The sequence below is a fragment of the Panthera onca genome, chromosome D1 (assembly GCF_046562875.1).
Source record: "Panthera onca isolate mPanOnc1 chromosome D1, mPanOnc1 haplotype 2, whole genome shotgun sequence".
Classification (NCBI taxonomy): Eukaryota; Metazoa; Chordata; class Mammalia; order Carnivora; family Felidae; genus Panthera; species Panthera onca.
In genome coordinates, this window is record NC_138348.1 from 828,983 (window position 1) to 841,797 (window position 12,815).

General features: G+C 67.7%; 1 protein-coding gene across 1 annotated transcript in view; it reads left to right on the top strand.

Annotated features, from left to right (window-relative positions):
• LOC132676480 (mucin-2) overlaps positions 1–12,565 on the top strand; it is a 29,121-nt gene extending 16,556 nt beyond the window's left edge. Inside the window, 19 exon segments of the mRNA XM_081790410.1 lie at positions 3–3,248; positions 3,516–3,745; positions 4,067–4,241; positions 4,687–4,934; positions 5,469–5,652; positions 5,962–6,181; positions 6,928–7,106; positions 7,453–7,522; positions 7,604–7,704; positions 7,799–7,830; positions 9,628–9,802; positions 10,002–10,106; positions 10,234–10,274; positions 10,369–10,491; positions 10,600–10,698; positions 11,354–11,482; positions 11,596–11,635; positions 11,943–12,069; positions 12,159–12,565. Of these exon segments, the coding sequence (XP_081646536.1) occupies positions 3–3,248; positions 3,516–3,745; positions 4,067–4,241; positions 4,687–4,934; positions 5,469–5,652; positions 5,962–6,181; positions 6,928–7,106; positions 7,453–7,522; positions 7,604–7,704; positions 7,799–7,830; positions 9,628–9,802; positions 10,002–10,106; positions 10,234–10,274; positions 10,369–10,491; positions 10,600–10,698; positions 11,354–11,482; positions 11,596–11,635; positions 11,943–12,069; positions 12,159–12,396 (5,762 nt within the window). The 3' untranslated portion in view covers positions 12,397–12,565.
• The last annotated feature ends 250 nt before the right edge of the window (positions 12,566–12,815 follow it).

The window sequence follows — 12,815 nt, forward strand, 5'->3', positions numbered from 1 at the left end:
CACGCCTTCCCCTGTAACCACGCCGACCTCCCCGACCACCACCACCACCAGCACGGAGACCCCGACCCCCACCCCGACCACCACCGGCACGGAGACCCCGACCCCGGCCTCCACCACCACCACCACCAGCACGGAGACCCCGACCCCCACCAGGACCACCACCAGCACGGAGACCCCCACCTCCACCCCGACCACCACCAGCACGGAGACCCCAACCCCGGCCTCCACCACCACCACCACCAGCACGGAGACCCCGACCCCCACCCCGACCACCACCAGCACGGAGACCCCGACCCCGGCCTCCACCACCACCACCACCAGCACGGAGACCCCGACCCCGGCCTCCACCACCACCACCACCAGCACGGAGACCCCGACCCCGACCTCCACCCCAACCACCACCAGCACGGAGACCCCGACCCCCACCAGGACCACCACCAGCACGGAGACCCCGACCCCCACCAGGACCACCACCAGCACAGAGACCCCGACCCCCACCCCGACCACCACCAGCACGGAAACCCCGACCCCGGCCTCCACCACCACCACCACCAGCACGGAGACCCCGACCTCCACCCTGACCACCACCAGCACGGAGACCCCGACCCCGGCCTCCACCACCACCACCACCAGCACGGAGACCCCGACCCCCACCCCGACCACCACCAGCACGGAGACCCCGACCCCCACCAGGACCACCACCAGCACGGAGACCCCGACCCCCACCAGGACCACCACCAGCACAGAAACCCCGACCCCCACCCCGACCACCACCAGCACGGAGACCCCGACCCCCACCCCGACCACCACCAGCACGGAGACCCCGACCCCGGCCTCCACCACCACCACCACCAGCACGGAGACCCCGACCTCCACCCCGACCACCACCAGCACGGAGACCCCGACCCCGGCCTCCACCACCACCACCACCAGCACGGAGACCCCGACCCCCACCCCGACCACCACCAGCACGGAGACCCCGACCCCCACCAGGACCACCACCAGCACGGAGACCCCGACCCCCACCAGGACCACCACCAGCACAGAGACCCCGACCCCCACCCCGACCACCACCAGCACGGAGACCCCGACCCCCACCAGGACCACCACCAGCACGGAGACCCCCACCTCCACCCCGACCACCACCAGCACGGAGACCCCGACCCCGGCCTCCACCACCACCACCACCAGCACGGAGACCCCGACCCCCACCAGGACCACCACCAGCACGAGGACCCCGACCCCCACCAGGACCACCACCAGCACGGAGACCCCGACCCCGGCCTCCACCACCACCACCACCAGCACGGAGACCCCGACCCCCACCCCGACCACCACCAGCACGGAGACCCCGACCCCGGCCTCCACCACCACCACCACCACCAGCACGGAGACCCCGACCCCGGCCTCCACCACCACCACCACCAGCACGGAGACCCCGACCCCCACCAGGACCACCACCAGCACGGAGACCCCGACCCCGGCCTCCACCACCACCACCACCAGCACAGAGACCCCGACCCCCACCAGGACCACCACCAGCATGGAGACCCCAACCCCCACCAGGACCACCACCAGCACGGAGACCCCGACCCCGGCCTCCACCACCACCACCACCAGCACGGAGACCCCGACCTCCACCCTGACCACCACCAGCACGGAGACCCCGACCCCGGCCTCCACCACCACCACCACCAGCACAGAGACCCCGACCCCCACCAGAACCACCACCAGCACGGAGACCCCAACCCCAGCCTCCACCACCACCACCACCAGCACGGAGACCCCGACCCCCACCAGGACCACCACCAGCACGGAGACCCCGACCCCCACCAGGACCACCACCAGCACGGAGACCCCGACCTCCACCCCGACCACCACCAGCACGGAGACCCCGACCCCGGCCTCCACCACCACCACCACCAGCACGGAGACCCCGACCCCCACCAGGACCACCACCAGCACGGAGACCCCGACCCCGGCCTCCACCACCACCACCACCAGCACAGAGACCCCGACCCCCACCAGGACCACCACCAGCACGGAGACCCCGACCCCGGCCTCCACCACCACCACCACCAGCACGGAGACCCCGACCTCCACCCTGACCACCACCAGCACGGAGACCCCGACCCCGGCCTCCACCACCACCACCACCAGCACGGAGACCCCGACCCCGGCCTCCACCACCACCACCACCAGCACGGAGACCCCGACCTCCACCCGGACCACCACCGGCACAGAGACCCCGACCCCGGCCTCCACCACCACTACCACCAGCACGGAGACCCCGACCCCGGCCTCCACCACCACCACCACCAGCACAGAGACCCCGACCCCCACCAGAACCACCACCAGCACGGAGACCCCAACCCCAGCCTCCACCACCACCACCACCAGCACGGAGACCCCGACCCCCACCAGGACCACCACCAGCACGGAGACCCCAACCCCCACCAGGACCACCACCAGCACGGAGACCCCGACCCCCACCAGGACCACCACCAGCACGGAGACCCCGACCTCCACCCCGACCACCACCAGCACGGAGACCCCAACCCCGGCCTCCACCATCACCACCACCAGCACGGAGACCCCGACCCCGGCCTCCACCATCACCACCACCAGCACGGAGACCCCGACCCCCACCAGGACCACCACCAGCACGGAGACCCCGACCCCGGCCTCCACCACCACCACCACCAGCACGGAGACCCTGACCCCGGCTTCCATCACCACCACCACCAGCACGGAGACCCCGACCCCCACCAGGACCACCACCAGCACAGAGACCCCGACCCCGGCCTCCACCACCACCACCACCACCAGCACGGAGACCCCGACCCCCACCAGGACCACCACCAGCACGGAGACCCCGACCTCCACCCCGACCACCACCAGCACGGAGACCCCGACCCCGGCCTCCACCACCACCACCACCAGCACGGAGACCCCGACCCCCACCCCGACCCCGGCCTCGACTACCACCTCCACCAGCACGGAGACCCCCTCCACACCCACACCCACACCCACGACTGTGTCAACGACGTCCACAGAAACGCTCACACCGCCAGGACGCCCGTCATCCACGCCGCACAGGCCACCCACCACGAGCGCCACGACCTCCAGTGTGCTCCCCCCCACGCTGACCCCAATCTCCTCCCCCAGCATCGTTGAAACTACAGGTTCCATCCCCAGCACACCCCTGGAAAAGTGCTGCGTTTTGAATGACACATACTTCGCCCCAGGTACCCAGGCTTGTCACTTCTGACTCTTAGGTGCCAGAGGCGGGTGGGTTCTGGTCTCCTGTCACCAGTGGTAAGGGGTTAGGCCGAAGTCCCCACCGGGAGCCGGCTGGACGGCCATCCCTGCGGTCTGCCCCTCTTGGCTGTCGCCGTGAGTCAGGGACATGGTCGAAGTGGGCTTCCCTCCAGTGGCCTTGTCGGCACCTGTTTGTATGCTCTGGGAGCCAGCCCTGCGTGGCTAGTGTAGGTCTGGTCTCTGTCCCCTGGCAGGTGAAACGGTGTATAACGGCACGCATGGGGACACCTGCTATTACGTGAACTGCTCGCTGTCCTGCACCTTTGAGTTCTTCAACTGGTCGTGCCCGTCCACGCCCTCCCCAACGCCCACCCCTTCCTCACCAACGCCGGCCTCAACACCCAAACCAGCCACGTCCATGGCATCGAGCACTCTGGCCACCACCAAGCCCCCTGGGTGCCTAGACTTTGATCCTCCCAGAGAGGTCAGCGGGCTGCGGGCCGCTTGGGGTCCCCTTGGCTCTGCGCACACATGCCCGCCTGGGAGGACGGGGACGTCTGCCGGTCACCTGCGACGCCCTGTCCTCCGAGTGGCCTTCTGGGGGCAGGGTGGGCCGAGCGCCCACCTCCTGGGCCACACCTCCCCTGCCTGGCGAGGAGGAGGAGGCTTGGCCGGTGGTGAGGCCGAGGCGGCTGCCTCCTGCGCGGGGCGGTCCCCAGGCTCCGGGGGGAGGGCTCGGGGCCACCCCTGTGCAGGCTGGGGCTCCGGGCCGGTCCCCGCTGACCCTGCGCCTTCCCCGCCGTAGGAGAACGAGACGTGGTGGCTGTGTAACTGCACCATGGCCATCTGCAAATACGACCACGTGGTGGAGTTGGTGCAGGTGCAGTGCAAGCCCCCACCCATGCCCACCTGCTCCAACGACCTCCCGCCCGTGCGCGTCATGGACCCTGATGGCTGCTGCTGGCACTGGGAGTGCGACTGTGAGTTGGCCCAGGCCGCGGGACCCTCCCCTCCTTCCCCCTTCTGCGGGTGTGGGGCTGCAGGCCCTCGGGGGCTTCTCGTGCCTCCTGCTGGTTCCCCCTCTGGGGCGGGGGGTCCAGGCGGGGGGGGGGGGGTCGTGCCTCCTGGAGCCACCTCCGCCACCGCCACCGAGGCTGCTCCCCGCCACCACCACCCCCCCCCCCCACCCCGGGGTGGGCGGGGCAGGGCTGGACTTCGAACCCGGACCCTCTGGCTCCCAAGCCAGGCCGTGTCCCACCGAACGGGCTCGGACGCCCCTCGTGCTCCAGGAACCAGAATTTCCGGGACCCCCCGGATTCCTGCTTTGTCTTCTCACTGTTCCTGGGCTCCCGCCGGCTCCTGTCCCTGTCCCAGCCGCTCCCCCGGTCTGGGGCTTGGTGTGGCTCACGGGAGCTCTGTCCGCAGGCTACTGCACAGGCTGGGGGGACCCGCACTACGTCACCTTCGACGGGCTCTACTACAGCTACCAGGGCAACTGCACGTACGTGCTGGTGGAGGAGATCAACCCCACGGTAGACGGCTTCGGCGTCTACATCGACAACTACCACTGTGACGTCAACGACCGGGTGTCCTGCCCCCGCACGCTCATCGTGCGCCACGAGACCCAGGAGGTGCTGATCAAGACGGTGCAGATGGCCCCCATAAAAGTGCAGGTGCGCTGGCCAGGTTGCGGGGCGCTGCACGGGGCGGGTGGGGGGGGATGCCGGTTCCCTCGCTCGGCAGGGGGCTGGGCTGTTCTCCCGGGACCAGGGACCTTGACCTCCCGCACGCCCCCTGGCTGCAGTCCTCTTGCACACACTCGCGTGGAGTTGCTGGTTCCGGGGGCCTGGGGAGCCTCACTCCTCGGCACGGGGTGGGGTGGGGGGGGACTCTCGGGACAGCGTCCTTGTGCTCTCACCCCGGGGATCGGCCGGACCAGTCTGGCCTGGAGCAGTGGAAAGGAAGTGGGAAAGGGACCAGGGCAAGGGGCAGGGGGACGGGGGGCAAGGGACAGGCAGAGGTCCCCACACCGGACGCACAGGCCTGACAACAGGTAGGGCTGGGGCGACCCCAGATGCTCTGTCGAGACGCAGCTTGCCCCGACTCGCCGCCGAGAGACACGCGCGGCGGCCGGGGCAGGGCCCTGGGGGAGGGGCCTCCACGTCGGCCCCGAGGGGACATCCTGACCACGGGTGTGCCGGCCGCAGGTGCAGGTCAACGGGCAGGCCGTGGCGCTGCCCTACAGGAAGTATGGGCTGCAGGTGTCCCAGTCGGGCATCAACTACGTGGTGGACATCCCCGAGCTGGGCGCCCTCATCTCCTACAACGGCCTGTCCTTCTCCATCAGGCTGCCCCACCACCGGTTTGGCAACAACACCAAGGGCCAGTGTGGTGAGCCCCTCAGCCCCTGCGGGCTCCCTGCGGCTCCCGGGCCCGCCCCCGGGGGGGGGGGGGGTTGGCCGGGGCCGAGGCCGGTGTGAGGGCCGGCCAGCCGGGGGCTGGATCTCTGGCTCTTCGGCTCGGGCCCGGGGGCCGTCGTGCCGGGTGGGCGTCTGTGGGAACGAGCGGGCCGGAGTCTCGCCTGCTCTGCGCCCTCGGCCCTGGCCTGGCGGTCGCCGGGGCCCCGGGGCCGGCCCGGGGCTGTCTGCTGCGTGGCGTGGCTCTGGTGCTGGCTCAGCGTGGGCCTCCCTCCCGACGCAGGCACGTGTACCAACAACACCGCCGACGACTGCGTGTTGCCCAGCGGAGAGGTCGTTTCCAACTGCGAGGTCGCGGCCGACCAGTGGGTGGTGAACGACCCCTCCAAGCCACACTGTCCCCACGTCGGCGTCACCACCAAGCCCCCGGCTAGCACGCCGTCAGCGGGCAGCCCCACGCCCAGGGACTGTGCTTCCCCTCTCTGCGACCTCATCAAAGACAGGTACCCCCCCAGGCCTGGCCGCCGCCCGTCACCCGCCAGGGGCAGGGGCTCAGGGAGTGGCCAGGCGTACGGGGAGAGCCGGGCCGGACCGTGGGGTGGGAAGAAGGGCAGGCTTGAGGGGCTGAGGCCTCGCCCCCAGTCTGCAAAGGGGGGCCGGACGCGGAGCACGTCTGGGGTGTCAGAGCGAGGTCAGGGCGCCACGGGCGGGTGCCGGGCCTCGGACGGCCCGGGGCTGGGGCTTCCGACATCTCCGGGGCTGAGTGGTGTGGCGAGACGTCCCTGTGCCTTGGGGGGGAGGGGGGGGGGTCGGCCGCGCCGGGGGCCCTAGGGAGAGAGGCTGAGCCGGGACCGAGCTGGCGTGCAGGGCTGATGTCAGGGAGGCAGACCTGGGCTGAGACGGAGAGGAGCTGGCATCCACGGGGAGCGAGCGCCTGTTCCCAGAGGTGTGCGGGCCGAGGCTGCGTGGCCCCCCTGCCACGGCTGCTGGAGGGGGTCCCGGCACCCGGCAGCCTCCGCCTCCGGGAGGCGGGCGCACAGCACCTCGCCCTCGGGCTGCAGAGCCGACCCCCCTTCCCCAGGGCGGCCCTCTGCTCTCCTGCCACGGGCAGCCCACAGGCGTCTGTTGGGTGGGTGCAGGCAGAGCCAGGCTCCAACAGGGCAGCCAGGTGGAGGTGCTAGGCTGGTGGGGAGCATGAGGGGGGCGGGGAGGGCCGGCCGGAGCGTGACCCCCGCGTCCTCCCTCACAGCCTGTTCGCCCAGTGCCACGCCGTGGCACCCCCCCAGCACTACTATGACGCCTGCATGTTCGACAGCTGCTTCGTGCCCGGCTCGGGCCTGGAGTGCGCCAGCCTGCAGACCTACGCGACCCTCTGTGCCCAGAAGGGCATCTGTATCGACTGGCGGAACCACACCAACGGCGCCTGCTGTGCGTGTCCGCCTGCCCCTGCCCCAGACCCGTGGTCCCGCGGGCCGGTGGGGTCTCTGGCTACGGCCTGTAGCCACACCTGTGGGAGGCCAGGCGTACAGGGAGAGCCGGGCCGGACCGTGCGGTGGGAAGAAGGGCAGGCTTGAGGGGCTGGGGGCCTGGGGCTGCCGCCGGGCTCGCCGAGCACAGCTCGTCACCTGCCTCCCTTCTCAGGACGGCACGGGGCGCCGAGGTGGGCGACACCGGGCAGCCGCTCACCCCCGCCGGGGCAGGAATGTCACTCGCCAGTCCCCGCCCCCCCCCGCCCCCCGCTCCGGCTTCTCTGATTCCTGTCCCCTTCCTGCAGTGCTGACGTGTCCGCCTCACAGGGAGTACCGGGCCTGTGGTCCTCCAGAGGAACCCACCTGCAAGTCTGGGTTAGTTGCTGGAAGACGCACGGGGGCGGCGGGCCTCCAGCCAGAGCACAGACCCACCTCATGATGCCCTCTCACCCCCAGATCCTCTGAGAAGAACAACAGCATCCTGGTGGAGGGCTGCTTCTGTCCCGAGGGCACCATGAACTACGCCCCGGGTTTCGACGCCTGCGTGGACATGTGTGGTACGCTGCCTGCCCGCATTGCCTCCGTGAAGCCCGCCCTGATCCCGTGGCACCAGGGCTCTGCTAACACGATTTGTTTCCTGTTCCTCCCTAGGCTGTATGGGACCTGACAATGTGCCTAGAAAGGTAGGCCTTTCCTCTTGGTGCCACGGTAGGATTCACCCATAAACCCTGAATTTTGGGGACCAGGGTGGGTGGCAAGAAGAAGCCAGGAGTCTCAGACCCTGAGTCATGTCATTTACATCCCGGAGGGCTGAGCCAGCAGGGTCATCTGGATACCCACACCCAGTCACTTACCCACCCATGCGTCTCCTTCCCTCCCTCCCTCCCACCTTCCACCCCTCCATCCATCCACCCACCCATCCATCCTCCCATCCGTGCACTCACCCAACTCTCCATCCATCTGTCTGTCCAACTCTCCACCCATCCATCCGTCCATCCATCCATCCATCCATCCATCTGTCCGTCTGTCCATCCATCTGTCCTCCTGTCCGTCCATCCGTCCTCCTGTCCATCCATCTGTCCATCCATCTATCCATCCATCCATCCATCCATCTGTCCATTTGTCCATCCATCTGTCCAACTCTTCACCCATCCATCCATCCATGCATCCGTCCATCCATCCATCCATCCATCCATCCATCCATCCAACTGTCCATCTGTCCATCCATCTGTCTGTCAAACTCTCTACCCATCCATCCATCCATCCGTCCGTCTGTCCATCCATCCATCCATCCAACTGTCCATCTGTCCATCCATCCGTCCTCCTGTCTGTCCATCCGTCCTCCTGTGCGTCCATCCATCCATCCATCCATCCATCCACTCGTCTGTCCGTCCGTCTGTCCATCCATCTATCCATCCATCCATCTGTCCATTTGTCCATCCGTCTGTCCAACTCTTCACCCATCCATCCATCCATGCATCCGTCCATCCATCCATCCATCCAACCACCCACCCGTCCGTCAATCCATCCATCCATCCATCCATCCATCCATCCATTCATCCATCCATCCTCCTGTCCATCCATCCATCCTCCTGTCCGTCCATCCATCCATCCACCCATCTGTCTGTCCATCTGTCCATCCATCCATCCACCCACCCGTCCGTCCATCCATCCATCCATCCATCCACCCACCTGTCCATCCATCCATCCATCCATTCATCCATCCATCCATCCATCCATCCATCCATCTGTCCATCTGTCCATCCATCTGTCTGTCAAACTCTCTACCCATCCATCCATCCGTCCGTCTGTCCATCCATCCATCCATCCATCCAACTGTCCATCTGTCCATCCATCCGTCCTCCTGTCTGTCCATCCATCCTCCTGTGCGTCCATCCGTCCATCCATCCATCCATCCATCCATCCACTCGTCTGTCCGTCCGTCTGTCCATCCATCTATCCATCCATCCATCCATCCACTCGTCTGTCCGTCCGTCTGTCCATCCATCTATCCATCCATCCATCCATCCACCCGTCTGTCCGTCCATCTGTCCATCCATCCACCCACTCACTGGCCCATGTGTCCATCCACACCTTCATGCCACCCACCCGTGGGCCATCTGAAGCTCTATCTAAACCTGAGATGACATCCTGGCCACAGTGTTGTCCTGTCTCCTACATATGGTTGATGCCTTAGCTCTAGTCTGCGAGCCCCATACACGTGTCGTGTGTTTCCCGTGTGCCAGCAAGTGCCAGGAGCAGGTCACGGCTGTGATGTCAGTGACCTGCCCCCACGTGCTGGGAGGTGGGGAGGGCACAGGGGTCCTACAGGACCTGAGTGGGACGCGAGGTGTGGTGCCTTCATCTGGCCGACTGTGGATGTGCTGCGGTGTGGCCCTGGCAGGGGGTCTTGGGTGCCAGCCCACCTCACCCGAGTGGCACCTGTGACCCCCCCCTGCCCACCCACTTCCTGCCTGCAGTTTGGGGAACACTTTGAGTTCGACTGCAAGAGCTGCGTCTGCCTGGAGGGCGGGAGCGGCATTTCCTGCCTGCCTAAGACGTGCAGCCAGGAGCCGCCCCAGTGCACGGAGGAGGGCACCTACCCGCTCACAGAGGTCAACCCCGCCGACACCTGCTGCAACATCACATCCTGCAGTAAGGCCACTTCCGGAACAGTGCTGGGTGCTGGGGGCCCAGGAGTCGCCCGGCAGCCCCCGAGGGTGTTTTCACCTCCTCCCTGAGCTGGGGAGCCGCTCACTTGGGGGCCTTCAGGGCACGTCCACCTGAGCACGGGTGTCAGAGGAGGCCGGTGCCCGCAGCCCCCTCCTTCCCCTCGTCTCCCCCCTCCCCCCAGAGTGCAACACCAGCCTGTGCCCGGCGATGCCGTCCAAGTGCCCGCTGGGATTTGAAGTGAAGAGTGAGATCGCGCCCGGGAAGTGCTGCCCCGCCTACACCTGTGGTTAGTGGGGGCCGGGGGGTGGGGCCGAGACCGCCGCGGGGTCACCCCGCGTGGCGGCCACACTCCCCCTGGGCCCGGGTGTCCGCGCTGTCCGGCCCGACCCGCGTCCCCGTTCTCTTCCTCCCAGTGCCCAAGGGTGTGTGCGTTCACCAGAATGCCGAGTACCAGGTGAGCCTGGGCGGGCTGCCGGGAAGGGTGCCCGCTCTGGGGCCTCCGTGGTGGGCGGCGGCGCCGTCTCACCCGCTCCTCTCTGTGCCCTCAGCCGGGGTCGCCAGTTTACTCCTCCAAATGCCAGGACTGCGTGTGCACCAACCGCAGGAACAGCAGCACCGAGCTCAACGTCATCTCCTGCACTCACGTGCTCTGTGACGACTCCTGCAGCCCCGTAAGCCCCCCCCCCCCCCCCCGCCTCCCCGGAGGCCACGGGCCACCCCGCGGCCACCTCCGCGGCTCCCTGCCTCCCCGCACCAACCTAGCCGTGTGCATCCCGCAGGGCTTCGAGCTGGTGGAGGCCCCCGGGCAGTGCTGTGGTAAGTGTGAGCAGACCCACTGCATCATCAAGAGGCCCGGCAGGGAAGCCATCATCCTAAAGGTGAGCGAGGGGCCTGCTCCCATCCCCACCCGGGAGGGGCCGGCCCGCAGCCACGGGCAAGGCCTGGGATGCCTCCCGCCGCCCCAGCAGGGTCTTCCCAGGGCCGGGCATGGCTGTTCCAGTGTCCTGGGGTGGCCGTGACCACAGACCGGGGCTGGAAACACCGGGACTGACCGAGTCTTTTCGTCTGGAGCCGGAGTCTAAGCTGGAGGTGTCGCAGGGCCGCGGTCCCTTCAAGGGCTCTGGGGGAGCCTTCCTGCCTCTTTGGCCTCTGGGGCTCCAGACGGCCCCGGGCTTGTGGCCGCGTCCCTCCACTTCCTGGGTCACCTTCCTGTGGCTCCGCCTCTCTCTTATAAGTATACTCGTTGTTGGAGTTAGAACCACCCGTGTAATCTGGGATGGTCTCATCTCAGCATCTTTAACCGAATCTCACCTCTCGACACTCTGTCTCCAGATAAGGTGGTATCTGCAGGTGCAGGGGTCGGGATGTGGACGTGTCTGGGGACTCTAGGCTGGTGCTCTGGGCCTGCAGGCTGGACCTTCTGTCCGACAGGAGCTGCACTTGGCTGGGTGGTTGGAAACCTGCAGGGCGTTTCTTGTCTGTCTTCCGGGTGGGCCTCCTGTGGGTCTCACCAGGCTGTCTTGTGCCCTGCAGCCCGGGGACATAAAGCATGACCCCAAGAATAACTGCACATTCTTCAGCTGCGTGAAGATTCACAAGCAGCTCATCTCTTCTGTCTCCAACATCACCTGCCCCGACTTTGACCCCAGCATCTGCGTCCCGGTGAGTGGGGGTCCTTTCTTCGGGACCTGCCCTTTCCCACCCTGAGGCAGGACGGGGCTGCTCACGGCCGGGGGGTGGTCTGGGGATTCCAGGCTCGTTCTCCTTCCTTCCAGGGTTCCATCACTCTCATGCCCAATGGCTGCTGCAAGAAATGTGAGTACAGCCTGGCGGGCAGGCGTCTCTGGGGCACACGGTGCGGCAGGGGAGCTCCCTCTGGGACCCCGGGGCGGGGGTGAAGGAGGCACAGGGGATGACGTCCTGGGACTCCTGTCCCTTTCTGTGCCACTCTCAGCCAGACGTTAAATTGGGGGACAGCAGCTGGGGGCCCTGCTTGCTGTGGGGTGGCCGGGGCTGGGGCACTCGAGGAGGGAGAGGAGGCTGTGAGGGAGAACCTGCGGGCCCCCTGGGGTGTGGAGACCCCACTCCCCCACCCCAGAGCCTCCAACCCCCCTCTTGGCAGGCACCCCTCGCAACGAGACCAGGATCTTCTGTTCCGCCATCCCCGTCACCCGGGAAATTTCTTTCGCCGGCTGCACCAACAGAGTCACGATGAACTACTGCTCTGGGTCCTGCGGGACCTTTGCCCTGTGAGTCCCGGGCCCCGGGCAGGGGTGGGGGAGGGGCTCCTCGCCCTAGTGGGGGTGGCTCCTCACTCTGGCCGGCCGCCTGCCCGCAGGTACTCGGCCGAGGCCCAGGCCCTGGACCACAAGTGCTCCTGCTGTAAGGAAGAACGGACCAGCCAGCGGGAGGTGGTGCTGCACTGTCCCCAGGGCGGCTCGCGGAGCCACACCTACACCCACATCGAGAGCTGCCGGTGCCAGGACACCACCTGTGAGCTCCCGCCGGCCCCGCGCCGCGTCCCCGGCCGCTCCCGGCGCTCCAGCCCCGGGGGCCCGCGCCCAGGAGGCGCTTGAACAGGGTCGTGCCACGCAGCTCGCCCCCACCGCCCTCCGCACCCCCCCACCCCTCCTGCTGACCCCCTGAGCTTCCTCACCTCCTGAGCTGGCTTCCTCTCTGCAGATATTTATTTTCTGAGTCTTTGTTCAATTCTTTGCTTTCCACAATAAACTTGGGCAGACGCTGTGCCGGTGTGTGTGGTCGGTGCTGGGCGTCCGGACGGCTGCCGTGCACGGCCCCGGGTCTCGCTGCTTCCTGCGGGACGAGCGGACCGAGAAGGTCCAGAGAGGGGCCCGGCCCGCACGCTCTGCGCACGGGACACGGGGGCCCGCGCACACTTGCCTGCCTGGCTGTGGCAAGCTTCCTGTGCCAAGTGCAGCCCCCAGCGACCTCTGTCCCTCGAGCCGCCTCCAGAAAGCCCTGTCCCGCCCTGTCC